Source organism: Stegodyphus dumicola, chromosome 2 (genome assembly GCF_044657685.1).
Source record: "Stegodyphus dumicola isolate Sdum_Otavi_A_Nest chromosome 2, ASM4465768v1".
NCBI classification, from domain to species: Eukaryota; Metazoa; Arthropoda; class Arachnida; order Araneae; family Eresidae; genus Stegodyphus; species Stegodyphus dumicola.
In genome coordinates, this window is record NC_140769.1 from 217155189 (window position 1) to 217178532 (window position 23344).

The 23344-nt window shown below is 32.0% G+C and overlaps 1 protein-coding gene across 1 annotated transcript; it reads left to right on the forward strand.

Annotated features, from left to right (window-relative positions):
• Positions 1 to 127: 127 nt before the first annotated feature.
• On the forward strand, positions 128 to 12406 carry LOC118204928 (proteasome subunit beta type-2-like). The gene is made up of 5 exons (XM_035377220.2): positions 128 to 331; positions 616 to 738; positions 1027 to 1097; positions 2194 to 2356; positions 12198 to 12406. The coding sequence occupies exons 1-5, from the start codon at positions 241 to 243 to the stop codon at positions 12362 to 12364; spliced, it is 615 nt and encodes a 204-aa protein (XP_035233111.1). The 5' UTR covers positions 128 to 240; the 3' UTR covers positions 12365 to 12406.
• The last annotated feature ends 10938 nt before the right edge of the window (positions 12407 to 23344 follow it).

Here is a 23344-nt window from a genome sequence, read left to right on the forward strand (position 1 = left end):
TTATGATATTTTAAAAATAAAGTAAGTTCTTTTTCCTATTTTTTATGGTTTAATGTGTTACTTATTTGAACATGTTTAAAATTACATACTGGTAAAAAATTATGCCGATTCATTCTCTAACTGAGAGGGCGCTCTGAATGATTTGTTGGGAATCTGTCGAATTGTTCGTGCGGTACTCTAAAGTTTGATAGTTGAAAAATAGTGTTTAGAATATTTGTTTTTTTTTTAGCAATAAACAACATGGAGTGCCTTATAGGTATTGCGTTCAAAGATTTTGTAATTGTAGCTGCTGATATGAATGTAGCTCACAATATTGTTCTTGTCAGAAAAGGTACCAGAACATCATTTCTCGTTGTTTACCGCGTAGAATATATTTTACTTTTAATTAAAAAAAAAAAAAAAATGCTGGCTTGTCAAGTTTAACAGTATTTATGTTCCCTAGTGTTCTGCTTTGTAACAGATTAATTTATTTATCCTAGCTTTACAAGTGTATGAAATGTAGTTGTGTTTCTAAAATATAAAAGAGATCATAGTTTTTGCTCTTATTTTTGACGTATCCTTACAATACTTTCATATTCGTTTATTATTGCAATTAAAGTATTTTGTAAATTTCAGATGATGATAAAATGTATAAGCTTAGCGATCATCTATTGATGTTGGTTTCTGGTGAAGCTGGAGATACCATTCAGTTTGCTGAGTTTATTGCAAAAAATATTCAGTTGTACAAGATGAGGAACGGTAATTTGTTCTTTTTTTTTTTTTTTTTTTTTTTTTTTTAACTTAAAGAAAGAGAAAATTAAATAATACTGTTCTGTTATCAGGACCGGATTCAGAAATGCATATATGTATGTGTTCATGTATGCATGTATATATGTAAGTGCGAATGTATATGTGTGTATACATGTACATGCACATACATACACACATTCGTACATTTCTGGATCCGTCCTGATAAAAGAACAGTATCAATTAAATACTGATATTGGTCTGCAACAAAGTATATTCATCTAAATGTTTGCTTACTAGGTTATGAATTGTCACCAACTGGTGCTGCGAATTATACGAGACGAAATTTGGCTGATTTTCTGCGTAGTAGGGTGAGTTAAATCTGTATATATGTATTCATAGGTAAAAAACTTCAAATGTCACATGAATATAGCACACATGCATGTATGGTTCTAAATATATTTTAAAAATTTCAGAAACAAATGTTACACACGAAAAAAGAAACTTTTAATGCAAATAAAGGAATTTTTAACTTTGTGTACAATCAAACTGTTTTAAAAGATATTTATTAAAATTATGTTATTTCATACCTTTTTTTGTCAAATCATCTGCTGCTCCATTCCTGATGGCATACCACAATGAGATAGTATTTGAATAAAAACCAGCATGCTTGAACTTAAGCATGAAAGCAGGTTTGTCTTGATGGCTATTTCCTCTTAGGCTGTGGAGGAATCTGAAAGGAAAACAGTACTTGATAAATACACAAGTTTATATTTTAGTTAAAATTGATGTCAGAAAGAGCTCAACCTCACCATCAAAGGTTTTACTTTGAAAATGAAGGATAAACAGTAGATAAAAAGAGAGCAAAAATATCAGCTTTACACTCTTTTCCCAAGCTTTGAACCATCTAATATGTAGCCATTCATTATTTGGATAATATTCATCAAATCTTTTCATTGCCAGGAAAAAGAAAATTCCCAGCCTGCAGTTCAATTTCAAAATAGACTGACAAAGATCCCTTCACTAAGCAATACCTTGAATGTCAGTAGAATCACACAGATCTAGTAAAAGATGGTTCAAAATTCAGTTCATTATTCAGTTTAATCTTCAGAATAACCTGAATAAAATCCTGCTTAGTTTTTAGCCTTCGTGGTTGGAATTTATTATAAAACTATTAGATATCTGAAAAAGTCTGAAACTTTTTCTCAAAAAGCCTTTAAGATTTATATTTGTGCCTTAAACGATATATTGAAACAAACTGAAATTTGTCTCAATGTATCGTTTATAGTATTTTTATTGTGATAGTATCTGCTGTATTTTTACTATAACATGTAGCTAAGGTATACAGTTTTTCTTATAATTTTGAGTTTACAATTTATATCTTTATGTTTAAAAGATACCTCTCATGCCTTTATGATAGTATGAATAATATAGTTACTATATTAAAATGGAAACTTTTATTTTTAGACCCCTTATGCTGTTAATCTCCTTATGGCTGGATTTGATAGTCAAAATGGTAGTGAGCTTCACTATATTGATTATTTAGCAACTATGGCAAAACTACCATTTGCTGCTCATGGTTATGCATCATATTTTGTATTGAGTATCATGGATCGTTACTATAGACCAGGTAATTTTCCTTTTCTTTTTCTGAAGTTTTTTTATGTAAAATAACATGTACCAAATTCAAATAATTTACTCCCATCCTGATGCCTGATAATAATAATTTGATGGTGTCAATTAAAATGGTCCAGTATTAAAAAAATTATGCAAAGCATCATTGGTGTAAAAATTGAAAATTTTGCAAGTTTTTAGCTTGAGATGTGGCCAGGAAATTGTAACAGCTTAATCAATTTAATGTTGTATTTAGTTCAAAGCATATAACATTGGTCCTTGATAATTGTCAGATATATCAAATTCATCTGACAAAATTATGGAGACAGTTCCTGTAACCTTGAAATATATCAAATAGGCACTATAATAATAATTTTAAAAAAGTTATTTACTACTAAATGACCGTCTAATTTACAATTATTAAGCCTATTTTGAGTTATATCTCCCTGTCCAGTTGGACAGCCAATAAAAGGAATTTTAGCAACCTCTAGATGCTGTAGTGCAAAACTGTGTTTCTTTTATTTGTACAAAAAATGCCATTTACAAAGACTAAAAGACAGTATAAAAACCTTTATTTGTGAAACCTGTGTGGATTTCTTCATCAAAGTAACTTCCACTGAACTAGTGAATTACTGTAAAATTTCAAATGTAAAGTCATGGAAAATGATTATATGCTGAAAACCAGTATTACTACCTCCTTGCATAGAATTTTAATACCATGCATGTTTTATTATCACATTTACTGTCTCTTGTAATGTAATTTTTCTTTATTCCGTTTTTGGATCTCTTTTCTTCAAAAATGCATTATGAGACATGAGTTTTGGTGAAATTGCTTCTGGTGCTTCTTTATTATTACAACCCTCTTATTTAAATGGCAGTGAAAACTGTTTTGTCAGTGGACTACTTCAAAAAACAACTATCTTCTTTAGAGGTTCTTTTTGTTACAAGTTGACTGTAAGTTATTGCGTGGTTAAGATGGCCATCTTTTGGCAATGGTTTGGGGAAAGCTGTTTAGTAGGGCAGCTGTTTTGCCACTGCATATTAATAAGAAGTCTTTGGGTGTTGTTTATAATAGAGACTATAATAGTGCTGTCATTACTTGTCACATTTTTCCTTACCTTCCAAATGATTCACTGAGGTTGCAAATGTTGAGACCAAAATGGCTATTAAATACTTTCTGATGTTAAATGTATTATCCGTAGTTTTAGCCACAGTTTATTTTAGGTAATGCAAATTCTTTTGATTTGTACTGTTGTATTTCAGTAGTTTAGAATTAGTATTGAAAATACCTGAATTTTTTTTTCCCATTATACAAAGCTTTACATTTCACCAACTTTTTTTTATATGATTATGGTTTGTATGGTCCTTAAAAGTTCTTAGGTTTTTTAGAATCAATTTTTGGTCCTTAAAAGTCCTTAATTTAGTCCATTATACAAAGCTTTACATTTCACCAACTTTTTTTTATATGATTAGGGTTTGTATGGTCCTTAAAAGTTCTTAGGTTTTTTAGAATCAATTTTTGGTCCTTAAAAGTCCTTAATTTTGGACAAAATCAGCAGAAGGTCCTTGAATTTTAATCATCTGAAATTTCTGTCTGTTTTTACGACTGCCATTTTGAGTGCGAATTAGCATTTTGGAGGAATATTTTTGGCGATTCATTGTCAGATATGGTTATCTTGTGAATGGGTTATAATTTGATCCTATTTCTAATATAAATGGTGGGATACTCGAATTTCATAGTGAAAAAAGTGAAACATAAGCATTTTGAAATTATTTCATTTTTTCTAATGAAGAACTCTTAAAACTTTTTGCTTTTGTGATGTAAATTCTTTTATTACATAGTTCTGAGTTTAGTGCCTTATCAACATTTTGGCAATTTTAAGATCCAGTTTCTGTAGAAAATTTTTAATTTCGAGATCTGGGAATTTTTCAATGATTTTTTAAAACAAAGTAACATTGATAAATTTCTTTAAAATAATGGTAAAATATGGAACAAAATATTTCTGGCTTTTTGCTATTACAGAATCGATAGGGTAAAATTTAGAAATTGCAGCTTGGAAAGTTTGGAAGGATTTGAAGGCAAGAATTTAGATCCATGATTCTAGAAGATAACAGAAAAATGTCTCCATGGTATTAACACATAACAGATGTATTCTGAAAAAAGTTTGCGATGAATTTCCTAATTTTTGGATAACATCCGGAAAAACAATGAAAACATAATATTTGAATGTTCTGAATTTTTTCCGATACTAGAATATTTTTCTTAGTACATTTATCTTCCCCTTATTTATTCTACTTTTTACTAGAGACAAGCATGAAAAATATCAAAAATGCTTCTACTTTTATCACAACAGGCATTATAGAAAAAAAAATGTTTTTATTAAGTAAAGAAATTGAAATCTGGTCTGAATGCATTGTACACAGGGCTGGCGCTAAGCATTTTCCACCTGATGCAATCTTTGTGGATTCTAAATTCTGCTTTGCCTGCTTTAAATTCTAAAAGTTTTGCTATTTCTAGATTTTGTTGCTTGGTTTGTTACTAAATTCTGAAAATTCTGCCACACCGTCTCTGTAACCAGCCCTTACCATATATATTTCATATTTCTTCTGAATGTTCATGTTACTAAAATAAAATTAGCAGTTTTTTCTATACATTCTAAATGTAATTAGTGTTTTTAGAATAGCAAATTTTTAATTAAATCCAAAAATTCTAAAAAGAAAAGGAAACTTGTTGAAGAAAGAAAGTGAATACATGAAGAGAAAGAAAATTATTCTTCAGAGATATGCACTGCTATTTTTATGTACATTTATTATGATGCAAATTATCCAATTGTTTATAATTTCAGCCTTTATTATAATTTCCCATTTCTATTTTCGGACTAGAATGCAAATCACTTAAACAGTTTTTAAATTGAGGTTTTTGGAGTGCAAGACAGTGTGTTTCTGACCTCCACTTGCTTGCTGCATTAGTTCCTTTCAGCTCTGATAATTCATAATTATTCGTCTTTTCATTATTGCTTCTGACGTTTGAATTTGTTATGATGATAGAGGTACTGAGCCAGGTTAAATTAAAATTAAATTGTGTAGTCTTTGACCATAAAATCCACATTTTTAATTTGAATTTGACTCTTCGTGTTTAACCGCTTTCCTTACAAATTTTTTTGAAAAAAATCATCACATTTTTTTATTTTATTATTAAATAAAACAAAACAAATCAAATTATGTAGGTTATAAGTTGAATTTTTAATTTTTTGAAGGTGTAAAAGCATTTAGTTTTAATATTAGTTTACTATTTCGAGTTATCTCGGGCAAACAAAAAAAGTTAAATATTAGTCTTTGTATCATAGTTTTTAAAACAAGGCACAACACACAGTGATACCTGACATTCTACACTGGTATCTGGTCTCTTTTTCTTACTGGCTTAGCGCTGAAATTTTTCACGGGAGCACAGAGCAGCACTCGTTGGATTTGATCCCCCACCCCACCTCTTTGTAATCACTATCTGAAAAATCGTTGCTTTTGCTATCTTGCATCATCACCATTATTTAATTTTTTTTTCAATGCATGTATCCTTCTTTATACATTACTAATCCACAAGCCAATGTATACTATACAATAATAAGGAAACGTAACCAGTCCTTTCAAAAGAACCGTGCAACCAACAAAACTTGGCAAACTGCCAATCTAAGCTGTTTCCCCCCCCCCTCCAGACCAAGTAAAACCGTGATAAAACAAATCATACTAACAAATTCTGCTTCACCTGAATGGGATAATAATTAACTGTAATATATACAAACCCGAGATAACTCGGGATAATCAGGCAAGTGGTTAATTATATTACCACGAGCTGTAATTGGTTTTGTTAGCATAAGAACATGCCTTTATGTTCTTAATCCTTTTTAAATAAGAGGCTTATTTAAACCTTTGTCTGACTTTGTAGTTACTTTCACACAAAGCGATAATTTACTTCACGTATGTTTTTGGATTTTAGACCATTTAACTTTTATTAGATCAAGTAACCCCTCATAGGTACATTATGGAGAGGTTGATAGTTAGGAGATAAAGGACGAAGAAACATTGGTTTGCATATTGGAAACAAATTTCTAATTGTTAGAAAAGATGCTTAACCACTTAACTGTTTTGCCCGAAGACCGTTTGAGTGCCGTGAAGAAGGGACTTTTTTTATTTGCCCATACACCACTCGGGCAGTGCATTTTCCTAACACCGATCCACTGATTTTTCTCAGCTTTTGCATTTTTTCTTTGGCTGTATTTCTAATAGATGTCTGTAGTCAGAAGGATTAGCTCATAGAGCTTTTTCCCCTGAAGCAGAAAATGAGAAGTCATGACATAGCCATGATGACACTGAGCATGGAGATGAAATTCACAGCTTAGAAATTAGCGTTTTTGAACCAGCGTTTAAAATGAGCTGTGTGTGAAAGATAGCTATAATTTGAAAGAGACAATGTTACTGCTGTATGCATTTTACACTGAACCATTAAAAAATTTAATAATACTTACTCAATTTTAAAATAATAGATAAAATGCGCTACTCTTTTAACATAAAGTTCAGTGTTTTTATTATTATTATTATTATTTATTTGCAGGTTTTATATTCAATGTACGTTTATTTATAATAATTTCTAATCTGTATGCTAACTGAGAGAATTTTTATACTGCTTCTAAGATAACTATAATAGCAGCTATTTAAATTTACTCAAAAAACAACTTTACATTGACATAGTTTTAAACATGTATGACATATATGGCAAAATTTCTGCTAATCTATGTTTTGATTTTTTGCCTAATTGTAAATTTTACATTAGCATATTTCTCTTCCAATTTAATATAATAATAGTTATTTTTAAAATAATTTTGTAATTTATACTTACATCTATATTACAATTAAATAAATGTATATAAGATTGTTACCTTAATTTTGACAAAATAGCTTTACTCACAATACCTAAAACTGTTATTAAATTTTTCAAAGTGTGAGTAAAAGAGGCAGGTCTTTTCATGCCAACTACTTTGATGTTTTGTACTATTATATTTTATCTAGAATGCTAATCTAGCACAAAAACGAATTAATAATTAGTTGCAGAGGATACAATAAGGATAATTTTAACAAGTACTTAACAAAATTAGTTTGGTAAATACTTTTTATTCTTGTTGGTACTATTTTGGTACTATTCATAATACCGAAGATATTATCGATTAACTCGGATCCTTTTTGATTTCCTGTGAGGTGGAGCATACCTTTTGTGGTAGTTCTTGAAAACAATGTTTTCGCTGGAGTGACCTTTTTGTTTCTCGTTTCCCTTGACCATTAAATAATTCAGTTTTAGTTTGTGACACAATTTGATTTCTTCTGAATCTCTATTTGAAACCTCTTTAATAATATCAAAATTTAAAACAATTCCATCTTTTAAAACGTAGTTTCTCAGTAATTTGAGGCAAAGTGTGAAGTGAGACCTCTGATTAAAACAAACTGCACATTTTGAAAAGAACCAACTTGGTCCAGTTTAGAGTCATAGCAGAGTTTTCAATCTACATGCATTTCATCGAAACTGAGAACGCATATTTTTCCTACAGAATTCAAATATCACTCTTTCCTTCTTTAGAGTAAGAACATCACTTTGAATTCTTGGACTACACTAAAATTTAATGCACCATTTCTTTAATTTGCTAATACTAGGTAAAAGGAATTCTAATTTTTTCTTTCCAAAAAGCATAGCTTTAAGATGACAGAGCTCTTATGTCAATGCAATGGGAAATATCTTCACTAGTCCACCTGATTTTTTCCTTCTTTTTCAGCAGTGCATTAATCTGCATCTTTATAAAAATAGGCGATTAGAGTTGACTTTAAGGTACCCCTTGTATTATCGTGAAGTTGTTGTTTCGTTTATCACCAAGTTGTTGTATCATTTATGGTAACATGAGTAGTTGAATGCTATGGAAACCCTATTATGACATAATCATTTGCATTATTCTGGGAAATTTTGAATCATGGGATGTTTTGCAAAGGCTTTTGTGGTGTGTGTTGCTTAGGAAGTACATTGCTTGTTTCATTGTTTAGACGGTACAATGGCTGAATGTAGTAGGATTAATTTGAAGTTTCTGTATGATTTGAAACAAAAGGGAGAAAGTGCATTAATTGAGTGAATTAATTATGTAAATGAAGGTTCACTTAGTAGCCATAGTCCGGAACTACGTAGTATACTTTTGACTCTTATTTTTGTGAATTTCTGTGGCGACGCCAATATATGGATTGTAGTTTAGATAATTTTAGGAAGTTTTTGGATGCTGTTAAGGAATTTTGTGTGCCACAGACTGAAGACGAACGAATTTCTAAATAAGGTAAGGGGATTTTTGCTTTGTGTAGTGCTAAAATACATAACAGATTTTTCCTTTTTTGTGTTATTTTATTGTTTGGTTTAAAATATAGTTTATTGAGATTGTGTATTTTTTTGTTTGCCTCTACTGCAGAATTGGGTGCTCCTTTGACCTTTTTAAGTGAAAATATATCGATGTGTACATGGACAACCTCATGGGAATGCATAAAGCATAGTTTGTGTGTGCAATTCGAGGATTTTTTTTTTAAGTGAAAATAGGTTGATGTGTACATGGATGGCGAGTTTGGGCAATTCTTTGACTTGTTATTTTGAATTGCGTAGCAGCGATTTTTGCGCCAAAAATTGCTGCTACGCAGGCCAAAATAACAAGTCGAAGCATTGCACAAACTCGGTATCCATGGTCCGCCAAAAATCGTCCAGGGATACCCTAAAATATACTTTTACCAAATAGCCTTTAGACGTTTTTCCAAAATCTCCGATTTGTGCTTCTTTTTTTTTTTTTTTTTTTTCCCCTCAAAATTTTGCTATTTGAGATTTTAATTTCTGATACCAATTTCTTTCTAGATGTCATCCACCTTCTTTGTCGCTGAACAAATATTCTAAAATTTCCCTTTTCTCTATTTTTCAATACAATTTTCTAAGGATATTATTTTGTTCTTCAAATTATCAATGCATTCTTGTTTATCCTTAAACTTAGAGCATTCAGGAATACCTACACTTTCATTTGTGAGTTTTATTTCAAAATCATTAACATTTGATTTATTATTGTCATCGTAATTTACTTTCGGCACAGCATTCCATTTCAACAGTTTCTTTTTGTGGCTATCCAAACAAGTGATTTTTCATATCATCGTCATAAACACTGCATAGAAAATGTTCGCTGTAGATTTTTTCACTCTTTACATTAATAGAATCTTGTCTTTGACATTTGTGTGTCCATTCTTTCGTCAAAAGCAAATTCTCATTTGGGTCCTTTGGTCCCGTGAAATAAAGTATCTCGTCCTTTCGTACTTCTATAAGGGCTATTATAAGGCTTCTATAAGGGCTACTACGGCACGTTACTACAGCACAAAAGACCATATTACATAAATGATACTTTACAATATAGAATTTGAAGTAAAAACGGACTAAAATTATATATATATTTATTTATATATATAAATTATTTTAAATATTTACATTATTACAAAACGAATATATATGATTAAAATTAATTTGAGATGCGTAACCTCTAGAAAATTGTCTTGCAGCTGAATGAAACTACAGTTTTAAACACGGGAAATCAGAACAGGTACATCATAGTGATGTCAGATTACTGGCGGTTAACCCCCCCCCCATTAGGCTCGTGTCGTCGAGGTGTTGAACAAAGGAATGAACTAGCCCTTTCTATTTATCCCTGGTCTCTAGTAGTCCAAAAGAGATTGGATTTTAAAATCAGTTCAAGACTAGCTTTTACCCCTTTTCATTATGTGAAGAAATTCAACGAGTTTGTCTGCATGTATTCAGTCTATCAAGCTTTGCTAATAGTATTTCGTCGAAATTTTATCATGAAATAAAAAAAGAATGATGGATGACATTGAATGTCTCGTAACAATATATAATTCTGATATTGAATCATACAGTGAATATGAGTTTTCTATAAATGATTCTGGTAGTCCTGAAAATTCTTTATCGGAATTCTCTAGTGAAAATGATGAAACGGAAAGTTCAGATGATCCAATTCAGGTTTGTAACTTTTTGATATGAATACTAGTAATCCTCCCACCACCACCATGGTGATTTCCTTTAGCAGCAAATTTACTTCTTTCACATTTATCTCCTGTGAAGCGATCTTTCCAGTTTTGCAGTGTCCTGAGAAAAAAGCCAACTTTAAGTAAAAATGCTTTAATTTTGCCGTAATTAAAAATTGTCTTAATAAATGCAATACTTGTAACAGTTTTGATTGCTGATTTGAATTCATATAATCGATTAGAATACAGAATTGTTTGTACAAAATATGCTTGTTTTTGGTCAGAATATTGCAGGAAAATTAAACAGTTAAGTGTTTAAAGAGAAGGAAATTGATATAAATTAGCTAGAATGTCTGAAAAGTCTTCAAATTAAAAAGAAGCATAAATATTTTGTTGAGTACTGTTGCTATATATGTTTTGTAGCTTTTAATGGGTAATTATCATCATATCGTATAAGAATCAATGTCATAAACTACATGTATTTTAAACTGTGAAATTTTATTAGATTCTGATTTTAATAGGGCTTTTTAACAAATATTGTTATAAATAAATAAAATTTAATAGTGGCCATGTAAATCCATGATGAGTAAGGTTATCTAACTACCTAATTTAATTATTTATTACTAACTGCTGACCCTTAAAAATTATCTCTGCATATTAAAGTGAGTTATTGCCTTTCATTAATCCTTACTGTGTTCACAAGATAAAAAATATAAATATTTTAAATGATCAGTATACATTTTGATAGATTTTTCTGTGATGTTATATTAATGAGAAATTATATATCATGTATAAACATTATTGTGTTAATACAGTCAAAAGTCTTTAATCCGGACTCATCGGGACTTCGGCGATTCTGGATTCTAGATCATCAGGTTAAATCTGGTAAGATAACATGCAGAAATTATAAAATTAAAAATATGAAACCGTAATTTATAAAATAAAGAACAATTATGATCTAAAGGGTTCAAAATTTAAAAAGAAAAAAAAAAAAAAAAAAAAAGCTTAATATTTATTTGTTTACTTTATTAAACATTTCTTTCAACACGTGCATGCGTAAAGCATACATTATGCATAGTCGAAATTACAAAATTGCAACCAGAAAACTATTTGATGTGTATTCGAAATATTTATAATGAATTTGATTTAAATCATATCAGAATATATCGAGATGAAATACTACATTTAGTAATGAATTATAAGCCAAGTAAAATAAAAACATCTGCCCTAAAGATAAGGATAGTGGTGACAGATCAACTTCCTGTTCATTGCTCGCCGCGATGTTCCCCTCCCCCGCAGAGCAGCGTGAAATTGATAAACAGATTTCGGAATGGTTAGAGAAACAAAGGATATGCCTTTATCCACTTTTTGTTTGATGGACGAAGAAACATGCTTTCGCTTTGTAGATCCTTTGGGAGCTCCAGCATCGGAAATTCTATTTGACATAATCAAAAGTTCAAGCTTACTTTTATAAAATTGCTCTAACAGTCTTCAAAAAATAATAAGCTGGATCCAATTCGAAGATTAAGGAACAACGCAATCTGCAACATTAACTGAAATAGATAATTAGATAATTTTAGCTTAGCTTTTACCGTCCGTTATACATTAAACGCGCATGCGTAAACGTATTATGCACATGCATGAATGCATTATGCGTTGACACATGCACAGAAAGATTGTAGCTTTGAGGTCTGGATTAACGACTTTTGACTGTGCTCTTATAAAATTGGAATGTAATTTTCTAAAATATATATGAAATTATGTATTTACAGATATGAGTGTGACAGAAGGGACACAGTTAATTGAAAAATGCTTGAAGGAACTCAATCATCGTTTTCTCGTTAGTTTGCCCGTATTTAAAGTAAGGATGGTAGATGAAAAAGGAATACACGATCTTCCTGACATCAAACCTACTGAATTACTTGCAGCTGTGAAATAAGTGTATGTTTCCATTGTAATAAAATAGTTCTTTTGTACTGAATATTGTGATTTTTTGTTTCTTATTTGTATTTTATTGGATTTGGAAGCTATGCATAGAAGTAAACCAGTTTAACCACATATCTCTTCGCAGATGTCAGTCCTGTGTATGTCGTTTTAGTTACCATCTTTCAATGTATTTTCATTTTTACTTCTTGACAAAAATATAAATACTATTATTGCGAATTTTTGATGTTGAGAAATTTCAGTTTTTTGAAGTGCACATAGCATATAATGTATCTTAATTCTTAATTATCCACATGTTTTATGGCGATTTGTCATTATGTTTCTAGTGAAACTACCATATCTTACATTTTTCATCAAATTTCAGTTATAAACTTCAAATATTCCGATTCATTTTCTATACTCCCCCCCCCTCTATATTTAAAAAAAAAAAGTGCAGTAAACATATGTTCTCTAACATAATAAAACATTTTCTCCCTTTTGATGAATTGTTAAACAAAATTAATATTCGTACTTTATACTAGAAATGTTTACGAGCATACTTATTTTGAAGCACATGGTACCAAATCATCAAATAATATATGTACAATAAAATCCTCTATTTTTATGCAAAAAAGTTTGTTCGTTGTAATATAATTTAATTAAAACTGTCATAATAAAGTGTTATTATACATTTCTGTTGAATAATATTGTAAAGGTTGAACTGTTTCCATTTTACTTTTTCACGAAGTGAATTTTTTTATTATCATTTTTTATTATCATTTTTTATATCATTTTTTTATTTTTAATAAACAATGAAAACATTGCTTTGATTTATGATGAATGAGATATTCATATTAAATTACAGAAATTCCTGTTTTCGATCTTGAAGATGCTTATGTAATAACTGGAATTCGTAAAAACTCGTAGTTTTTGCAGTCTGACTGTAGAGATCGTCATTGATATGAAGCAGTCATTAAACATTTGAAATAATTGCAATATTACTTCTAAGGATATGAGTAGTCAGATTCCCACATAACCAATACGAAAGGAGAAAAAATTATGTTGTAATACATATCCTAGGACATTTTTGTTTTGTATATTAGTGCTCTACATTTAGTAATAAATGATAATATAAAAAAATTTAAGAAGACACTCGTATTCTTTTACCTGCTGAGCTGTAGAGAAATTCTAAATCTTCCAATTTAATGCTGAAATAATTATTACACTTCGTGAAAAAGTAAAATGGAAACAGTTCAACCTTTACAATATTATTCAACAGAAATGTATAATAACACTTTATTATGACAGTTTTAATTAAATTATATTACAACGAACAAACTTTTTTGCATAAAAATAGAGGATTTTATTGTACATATATTATTTGATGATTTGGTACCATGTGCTTCAAAATAAGTATGCTCGTAAACATTTCTAGTATAAAGTACGAATATTAATTTTGTTTAACAATTCATCAAAAGGGAGAAAATGTTTTATTATGTTAGAGAACATATGTTTACTGCACTTTTTTTTTTTAAATATAGAGGGGGGGGAGTATAGAAAATGAATCGGAATATTTGAAGTTTATAACTGAAATTTGATGAAAAATGTAAGATATGGTAGTTTCACTAGAAACATAATGACAAATCGCCATAAAACATGTGGATAATTAAGAATTAAGATACATTATATGCTATGTGCACTTCAAAAAACTGAAATTTCTCAACATCAAAAATTCGCAATAATAGTATTTATATTTTTGTCAAGAAGTAAAAATGAAAATACATTGAAAGATGGTAACTAAAACGACATACACAGGACTGACATCTGCGAAGAGATATGTGGTTAAACTGGTATCTTTAACTGAGATAAATTAAAAAACACATGTTAACTTATCTAATAGTTTAATATTTTGTAACCTTGTGATTTAGATTATATTTTTATTTTTACTTAAAATATTTTTTGCTTTTATTTTATAATCAGAATTAAATTTTTGCATTACATGTTTGCAGGGGCGTAGCTAGGATTTTTGGCGCCCGGGCATAACTGAAGATTTTGCGCCCCTTTCTCTGTGCCAAGAACGGAAAACATTTCATTCTAAAATTTCGTAACATAATTTGGCGCCCCCTGAATTCTGCGCCTGGGGACAGATGTCCCCCTTGCCCCACCCTAGCTACACCACTGCATGTTTGGTGCTCAACGTGGCACCAAACAATAAATTGCAAATTGAGACCAAACAATAAATAACAACGTGGGGCAAAACAATTCCTTCAGTTTTTAAAGCACCTTTCTAAAATTTGCTAGATGTTCTTCGATATTGTTGAGGAACTACCTTGCTCCGATTCCAATTTAATATTAACTTTTGATGCTTTGAGTTTATTTTACTTCAGTCCTGCAGCTGTAGTGCAGGACAGGTTTAATTTATAGCCTATTATTATGTTTCTTATATATAACTTTCACACAGTTGAGAGTATATTTAAGACTAATAAATATAATTTTTCTTTAACCAGATTTTAAATTCTTATTTCCAAGGAATATGATTTTTTAAAAACATTTTCTATTGTGTGTACAGATGAGATAAAAACAACATATCATAGAAATTTTTAAGATATCAAGGGGTTTTGGTTTTCTTAAAACTGATTTTTAATTGAATGATTTGAATATTCAGCTTCTACTTGTAATTTCATGAAACCAAATTTGATATTTAAGTTAGGTTTTGATGGACTAAGTATCAAATCTTATTACATTACATATAAAATTTTAATGCACCTTTAATTATTTTTATTGCTCCTACACTGTAACATGAGTGTAATTGTAATAATTTTGTTAAAAGCTACTCATTTTAAGTTTAATGTTTATTTGACCTTAAATTAGTATTCTATTCTAAAGATTTAATGACTTTCATTGCTTCTGAAAAGCTATGCTAGTTTAAAAACCTATGATATTTTCTTTTTCTTAGAGTTTTTCTATTTATTTATTTTGTTATAGAGAGAAATTAAAAATATGAAGTCAGTGTTTAATTTTCCATAGAAGCTTTGTCTGATTCATGTTAAAGAATGTGATCAGCAGCATTAAAAGTGTTATAGTATTAGTAACTGTGTTGCCTGTTAAGGATCTAGTCTGAAAACAATAAAAATTTAAATTATTTCATATTTTAAAAATTTCACAATTGAACTATTTTAAATAACTTTATTGAGGTGATAAATATATACCGGAACACTTATTTTCCCATAATATTTGTCACAATTTATGAAATATTACCAGCTGTAAATTTGCTGGTATCATCCTAAAAGTATTCTTTATCATTAAAGAAATATATTTTAATTTTAAGTAAATTCAATCTAATCAATTAAAAACAGTTTTTAAAAGATATTCCAATAATAACATAGCTTTTCATTTAGGAAATATGGTTTCTGGATTATTCTGAGAGTTCATTGTTTTATGCAAATTGATAACTCATATGCACAGAGAAATTATCTCTATCCGAAGTTTCGTTTTCTACAGCCCAGTGCTCTTGACGTCAGAGACCAGTCTGATGGCTTTATATATTCAGGAGGCAATGGTACCACGCAGTCAATAAGATACAAAGAGTTATAGATTGGGTTTTCAAAAGTTTTCTTCGATTTTTGTTTTATTGTGATAAGTAAATAATACTAAAGATGCTTTTGTCAAAAATATAGTACCATTTATTAGAAAAGTTAAGCAAGAAGGATCAGCGTAATGTTCGTAAATTTTGTAAGACTAGTTTCATTGGCTTAAATACAGAACAAACTTTTTCAGCCAATTAACTGCGAGAAGAAAAATAAAAGAGTTAGAATATGGTGATAAGAATGAGTGGAAAAAAGTAAAGCTATTGGCACCAACTATTGATAAAGCAAGAAAACTAAACCATAATTTCCTGAAAGGCTGAGGAGGAAAATGGATTGGAATTAAAGTCGTTAACTAGAACAGAAAGAGTTTTTTGAACGTGAATGCTTCTAGATAATCTAATTCAGCAATGGAAGATGTTTTCGAATAGTTTTGGCTGCAGAAAAATGGAAAGTATGATTTTCTGACCAACAGTGCTGGGCAATGAGGGATTTCTGTGTTTCCTTTGTCCTAGCATATGCTTCATGTTTTTTAATTCGAAATTTTGAGGCTCTCATAGTTTAACCAATGTAAATAAAATCACATAGATCATCACTTTGCTGCTGGCATGAACTATTTTGAGTTTTTGCTAGTAAATCAAAATGCGCCCTAAGGCTTTTCACGGTAGTTAGAAAAATTAAGGTTATTATGCACCACACCCGAAGGCGAAAGAATCAGTAGTGACAAAGTCAAGCAAGCAGTTGTGCATGCAAGTAAGAATTAGGTAAGCATTTATAAAGTATAATCATATATAGAGTCACCACCAGTGTGCATTGTGATGAATAGATCTTGGACTTTTTACAACATATTCATTTGAAGGATCATATTTGGTGAGTTCTTTGATTGCAGTTCTTTGCTTTTTCGAAAACGTTATGAGCAGTAATTAACATTTGGTCATGGAGCGGATTTATTTTTAATTCCTCGTGGATGATGAAGATTCGAGAAACCATGGCACGTTCACTATTGATCTTAGAGTTTTGTTCTGCAAGGCATTTATTTTTACTCTTTCCATTTCATTTGCAGTGGTCCAAGCTGAAATTGCGTATAATAAAATAGGGTGAATGAGATATAAGTACGAGGGCCATCCAGGAAGTAGATTACGTTTCCGTCTGTGTCCGCTAGGGGCGGGGCTAGCGCGGCCATCTTGGGGTCAGAGCGTTGCGCAGCTCAGTCTGCATCTAGCCGTGCTAGTGAGAGGTTCGTGCTGTGCTCCGTTCAGATACTGTGACGGTTTGAAATGTCTGCGTTAATTGAAAATCCTGCGAGGTGCGCTCAGTAATAAGGTTTCTGACTGCAAAAAACTGTAAACCGATAGAAATCTATCGGCAGCTTCGTGAAGTGTATGGGGACAACATTATCACTGAAGGTGGAGTGCGTCAGTGGGTCATAAGATTTCAAAATGGCCGAACCAATGTTCACGACGAAGATCGAAGTGGGAGACCCAGCATAGTGACCGCCGAACTTCTCGAAAAAGTCGATGCTAAAGTCCGTGAAAATCGAAATTTCACAATAACGGAACTTTCTTTGAGTTTTCCACAAATTTCGCGAAGTTTGTTGCACGAAATCATCAGCGAAAAGCTTGGTTACCACAAGTTTTGTGCAAGATGGATTCCAAAAATCTTGACAGAGGACCACAAAAATCAGCGAATGGCTGCAGCGTTGAACTTTTTGGACGCTTACCATAAGGATGGTGACTCTTTACTCGATCGCATCGTTACTGGTGACGAAACATGGGTGAAACATGTGAACTGTGAAACGAAATTGCAATCAATGCAGTGGGGGCACACAAGTTCTCCCCAAAAACCCAAGAAATGCATGCAAACAATGTCGGCAAGGAAGATGATGGCGACTGTTTTTTGGGACAGAAAAGGTGTAATTTTGGTGGACTTCCTGGAAAGAGGCACTACAATAAACTCTCAAAGGTATTGCCAAACTCTCCAAAAACTCAGAAGAGCAATTCAAAACAAGCGCAGAGGAATGTTGAGCTCTAAGATCTTGTTGATTCACGACAACGCCCGGCCCCACACGGCAAATGTCACTCGTAAAGTTCTTGAATCTTTTAAGTGGGAGTTGTTTCCTCATCCGCCGTACAGTCCCGACCTGGCACCGAGCGACTTCCACCTATTCCCAGCAATGAAGAAGTGGCTGGCTATGCAGCGTTTTGATGACGACGCACAGCTGCAAGAAGAGGTAACGAAGTGGTTGAAGGCGCAGGCGGCCGAATTTTTCGACGAAGGAATTTCCAAGCTCGTACATCGCTACGATAAATGCCTTAATTTGTATGGTGACTATGTAGAAAAGTAGTATTTGAGTGTGGCTTTCATCTGTATATAATAAAATTTGTTTCCTATACTTTGTTTATTTTTTTATTCCAAAACGTAATCTACTTTCTGGATAGCCCTCGTAGAAGGTTCTTTTTACACGAATATTAAGTTTTGACTTTCTTCCGATTAGACAATATATGGCCATACAAACAGAATGGCTATTGTCGAGTTGAACTTACCTTTGTTTGATGTTATTTAGAAAATTACTTATGGTAACAGTGAAGGTTGTTTACATTTACGTTTTGAACTTGTTCTTTTTATTAGAAAAGAAGAAAAATGACTTTGAGTTGTATTTCATGTGTATTTGAGAATTAATGAGTAATATCTTATGCCATTTATATTTTAAGTGTTGTTTGAGATGCCGAAGCTAGAGTTGTCATTTATTAGATTTGTAAAATAAACTGTTTGTACTGTCACGAGATATTTTATTGAATAATTGATTGCACTTATTTCCATTTTATTCTTCTGTTGTTCGAAGGCAAAAAAGAATATATGGCGTCCGAGGACAGGACACGGCTGCTTTTTACGAGTGAGTGAAAAATAGTCTTATATTTTATTTTTATTCTTTATTCATTAAGGAAAGTGTATTGAAGGATAGAAAATAACTTAGAAGGTTGTTTACTCGAGCATGTGATTCATTTAATGAGGAAGAAATTAAACTGAATTATGTTGAGAAAAGTAATAAATTCAAGCTAATTGAAGAGAAAGCTTTATTAATGATAGCATGTGAAGAGATATATAAACAATTATTGTATTCTGAAAATACTTCAGATACCAAAATAGAGAAAAGTGGTAGATGAGTCAAAAACATATAATTGATCGCTGGCGATCATTAAAATAGAAGCTAGAAACACTAGTGGGTGAACAATATCTTCTAAGAATGAAAGTTAGAATATTACTTTGCAGCCGAACACTTTATTGCATTATCCAAAAATAAAATTACCTACTTTTGATGGTAATATAAGAAACTGGCTCTACTTTTGGGAGCAATTCAAAAATATTGATGAGGACATTAATATTGAATTTCACGATAAATTTTTGTATTTATCATAAGCAAAGGAAAAAGACAGTCCTGCCGAAGAATTAATTAAGAGTTTTCCCCCAGGTGGTAATGGTTAGAGAAAAGCTTTAAAACAGTTAAAAATGAGTTTAGTTGAGAAGAATTATTGATTCAAGTATACGTCAGAGATTTAGTAGCATTAGCTCTTCAGAAACAGAACTGTTCTAAAAATTCATTAAGAAAATTGGTTGATCAACTTGACAGTAAACTCCGTTCACTTGAAATATTAGGGTTACTATGGAAAATTATCTTGCCATCGTATTTCGTCTAGTTGAATTGTCGTTACCTGAAGAAACTCTTGTTGCTAGGGGGTGCTATAGATCTGCTTATCGAGAAGTGAGTTCAGAAGATTCAAGTCAAAGTAAAATAATAATTGAAAAAAAGTGATTTAGAATGTATTTTAGAATTTTTACAAGACGAAGTTGAAGATGAAGAATGCATTTTTCTAGCCTCTCGAAGTATTAACACTCCGAAGTCAAAAGCGGGAATAAAATATAATAATTTTTCCAAAGAAAAAAAGTGATAGATCACAAATTTAAGAGTGGAAAGTTTTCAAATGTACCTAGGGCAACAGACCTTCTAACTTCATCTCAAGTGTCAAAACCGTGTATATTCTGTTATAATTCCCATTATTCTGAAGAATGTCTAAAAGCGCGAAAAATATACCAAAAAATTAGTTCACCAAGAAGGAGTCGTCAAAATGAAACGAAATTTTACATACGTAATGACTACTTTGATATAAGTAAATGATAAGAAAATCAAAGAAAAAGGATAATTTATTTCAGAGAAAAAGGCAGAAGAACGGAGGAGTTAATACTCCGTTGGACCTCCTCTAGCGCGAATGCACGATGCGATACGATCGGGCATTGAGTCATGCAAATTCTATTTGATGTCTTGAGACATTTCGTTCCATATTTGCTGTAACCTTACCTCTAGTTCGTTCAAACTCGTGGGATGCCCAACTCGTCATCCCAAATGATCCCAGATATGCTCGATTGGAGACAAATCTGAAGATCGGGCAGGCCAAGGAAGGGTAGTAACAGTGCGGAGACAGTCTTGTGACACCCTTGCCGTATGAGGCCGAGCATTGTCATGTTGAAAAATGGTTGCAGGATTTCATGAACATACCGCCGGGCTGTCATGGTGCCACGGAACAATACTAGGTAGGGGTGACCGTGTATTGTAGGCAATGGCACCCCATACCATCACACTAGCTGTGGGAGCGATGTGTCGCTGTACAGCAAAGGCAGGATTGAGGCGTTCACCACGAGCTCTCCACACACGAACACGATTGTCATCACTGCCGAGATTGAATCTGGATTCGTCGCTAATGACGACCTGGTTCCATTCCGCAGCAGTCCAGTTTCCTCGTGCTCGACACCACTCAAAACGGAGGCGTCGATGGGTGGGCATCAAGGGCAGCACACGTAATGGGCGCCGCGATACCACTTTCATCCGAATAAAAACTTTGATTCTGCTAAAGTACAACTGATACAAGCCAGGAGTAGAGTTGCACCAACTGGAAAAGAAGAAATTACTATCGCGAAATTGCAATTACTTGCAGCTACTACAGCACCACAACTTTCCTCCTCAATTTTATTTGAGATACATAGCGAAGAAGTTTACTTTTGGACTGATTCTTCCACTATTTTAGCATGGATAACGAAAGAAAGAAGCCTAGAATGTCTCTATCCAAAATAGATTGAAAGAAAAAAGAAGACTAACTAATAAAAATTCTTGGAAACATATTCCTGGTTGCATAAATAGAGGTTGTTCAGTTCTAAATTTATTGAAATCTAACTGGTGGCTAGGTCCAAGTTGGCTTTACTTGCCTGAAGAAGATTGGCCAAAAGGTGACTTAAATTTAGATGAGAGTGAGACTGTTAGAGAAAAGAAAAAGAGCGTTAACAAGATTTTTAGTTTCTGCATGCTTGGTTACCGAGAGAGTTCGGTATTATAGATATTTTTCCAAGTACAAAACATAGTTAATCTGATTGCCTGTATACTAAGATTCGCCTACAATTGTTGATCTGAACAAATTGAGAGAAAACATGGAAATCTTGATTCTGATGAAATTTTTGAGCCTGAGACGTTATTGATAAAAATGGTTCAAGAATACTGTTTTGTGAATGAAAAGGATGAGCAATTAAAAACTTTAGGAGCATTCAAGGATGAAAGTGGAATCCTTAGACTGAAAATTAAACTTACTTTTCGAGAGTATATAGAAGAATTTAAAAGGCCATCTATTCTTCCATTCAATCATAAGGTTGTCAAGAGATTAGTGAGATATTATCATGAGAAAAGTGCATACGCTCGTACTCAAAATCTTGATAATCTACAAGATCTACAAGAGAGACTTTGGATTCTGAATGCTCGTAAAACTGTGAGATCTGTCTTCAATTAATGCATAGCGTATAGAAAATTTTCTGTAAAATGCCTAGAAACTCATACTGCATCTCCTCCTGGGAGAGACGGAATTATAAGACTTGTTAAGCTTAAAACAACTAATGGACAATTACCAAGACCAGTTCAAAGATTGTACCCACTTGAAGTACGATGAATTACTTTCAGAATTTCAATACGTACTGAAGTACGAAATACGATGAAGTATCCAACGATGATCCCATTATTGAGAAATTTTCAACAGAGAAGGTGGGAGACGGAACGTACGTGTACCTGAACCTCAGATTAAAAAAAAATTTTTTTGTAACTTATGAATTATTTATAATTTTCCTTTATAAATTAAATTTTTAAGATAAAAAGTTGACTTAAGTGGGAGGATGCTAAGTTGAACATCTGTCTAATATTACCTTTGTTTGATGTAATTTAGAAAATTACGTATGGCAACAGTGGAGGTTGTTTACATTTACGTTTTGAGTTTGTTCTTTTTATTAGAAAATGAGAAAAATGGCTTCGAGTTGTAGTTCATGTGTATTTGAGAATTAATGAGTATTATCTTACGCCATTTATATTTTGAGTGTTGTTTGAGATATCGAAGCTACAGTTGTTACTTATTAGATTTGTAAAACATGTTTCATTGAATAATTGATTACACTCATTTCCATTATTAATTCTTCTAATGTTCGAAGGCAAAACGGAATAGATATGATCTTTGAAGATCTTTGTTTTTGGTAAATGGTAACGCGTAAATATTTGTACAAACTTGCAGCAGGGATAATTTCAGCATTTATTGTGAGTTCGGTGTTCACTCTCGTTGTAGTTCTGTAACGTCTGTGGAACACCACAGCATTTAGGGATGTTAAGGCTAATTTTCCACAGGTTAAAACCATTTTGAAACGATATCGACATGCAGTTGAAGATTATTTATGGCAATTCGAGGATTTAAGAACTTTGATAAAATGACGGTATCATCTGCATACTTTAGAATTTTTGAGTTGAATGGGAAAGAAAAATCGTTTATATAGATGTTAAAAAGTTTCGGTGCTAAATTTGAACCCTGTGGAAATCCACGAGTAATTATTTTCTTGTCTGAAATTGCATTTCCCCACTGGACCTGGAAAGTTCTTTTGAGGTAAGATATCATTAATAATGTAAAGAAAGTTGGAGAACTTGTTTATAAGGCCGTTGTGCCAGACATGGTCTTCCGCTTTCTGAAAATCAAGAAAGCATGCTGCAATACCTGATTTGTGAATGAATGCTTGAGATATAAATTCCACAAGATTTAAGATTTGGTGGATTGTGCTATGGCCTTTTCTAAATTTGATTTGGTAGTTATCTATTAAGTTCAGCCGTTCAAGGTGATCTGTTGAGCGTTGGTTGGTGGTGGTGTGGTGTATTTAATTATGGGAAAGCACACTAGGGCTATCTGCCTACGGGGAGGGATTCCTTCGTGGTGGACTTTCTAAGGGAAACTGCCTCGTATACACGTTACACATGGGGAAAACCATGAAAACACCCATGCAGCCAGCCCGTTCGCGGGATTCGAACCTCGGACCGAACTACCAGTGTTCAGCGACTTTGCCGCTCG

Bases quoted from the DNA above. Each gene is read 5' to 3' on its own strand.
- LOC118204928 (XM_035377220.2), top strand. From the start codon at position 241: ATGGAGTGCCTTATAGGTATTGCGTTCAAAGATTTTGTAATTGTAGCT. The intron at 1,098-2,193 runs GTGAGTTAAATC...TTTTATTTTTAG, and splicing joins CTGATTTTCTGCGTAGTAGG to ACCCCTTATGCTGTTAATCT. The intron at 2,357-12,197 runs GTAATTTTCCTT...ATGTATTTACAG, and splicing joins GGATCGTTACTATAGACCAG to ATATGAGTGTGACAGAAGGG.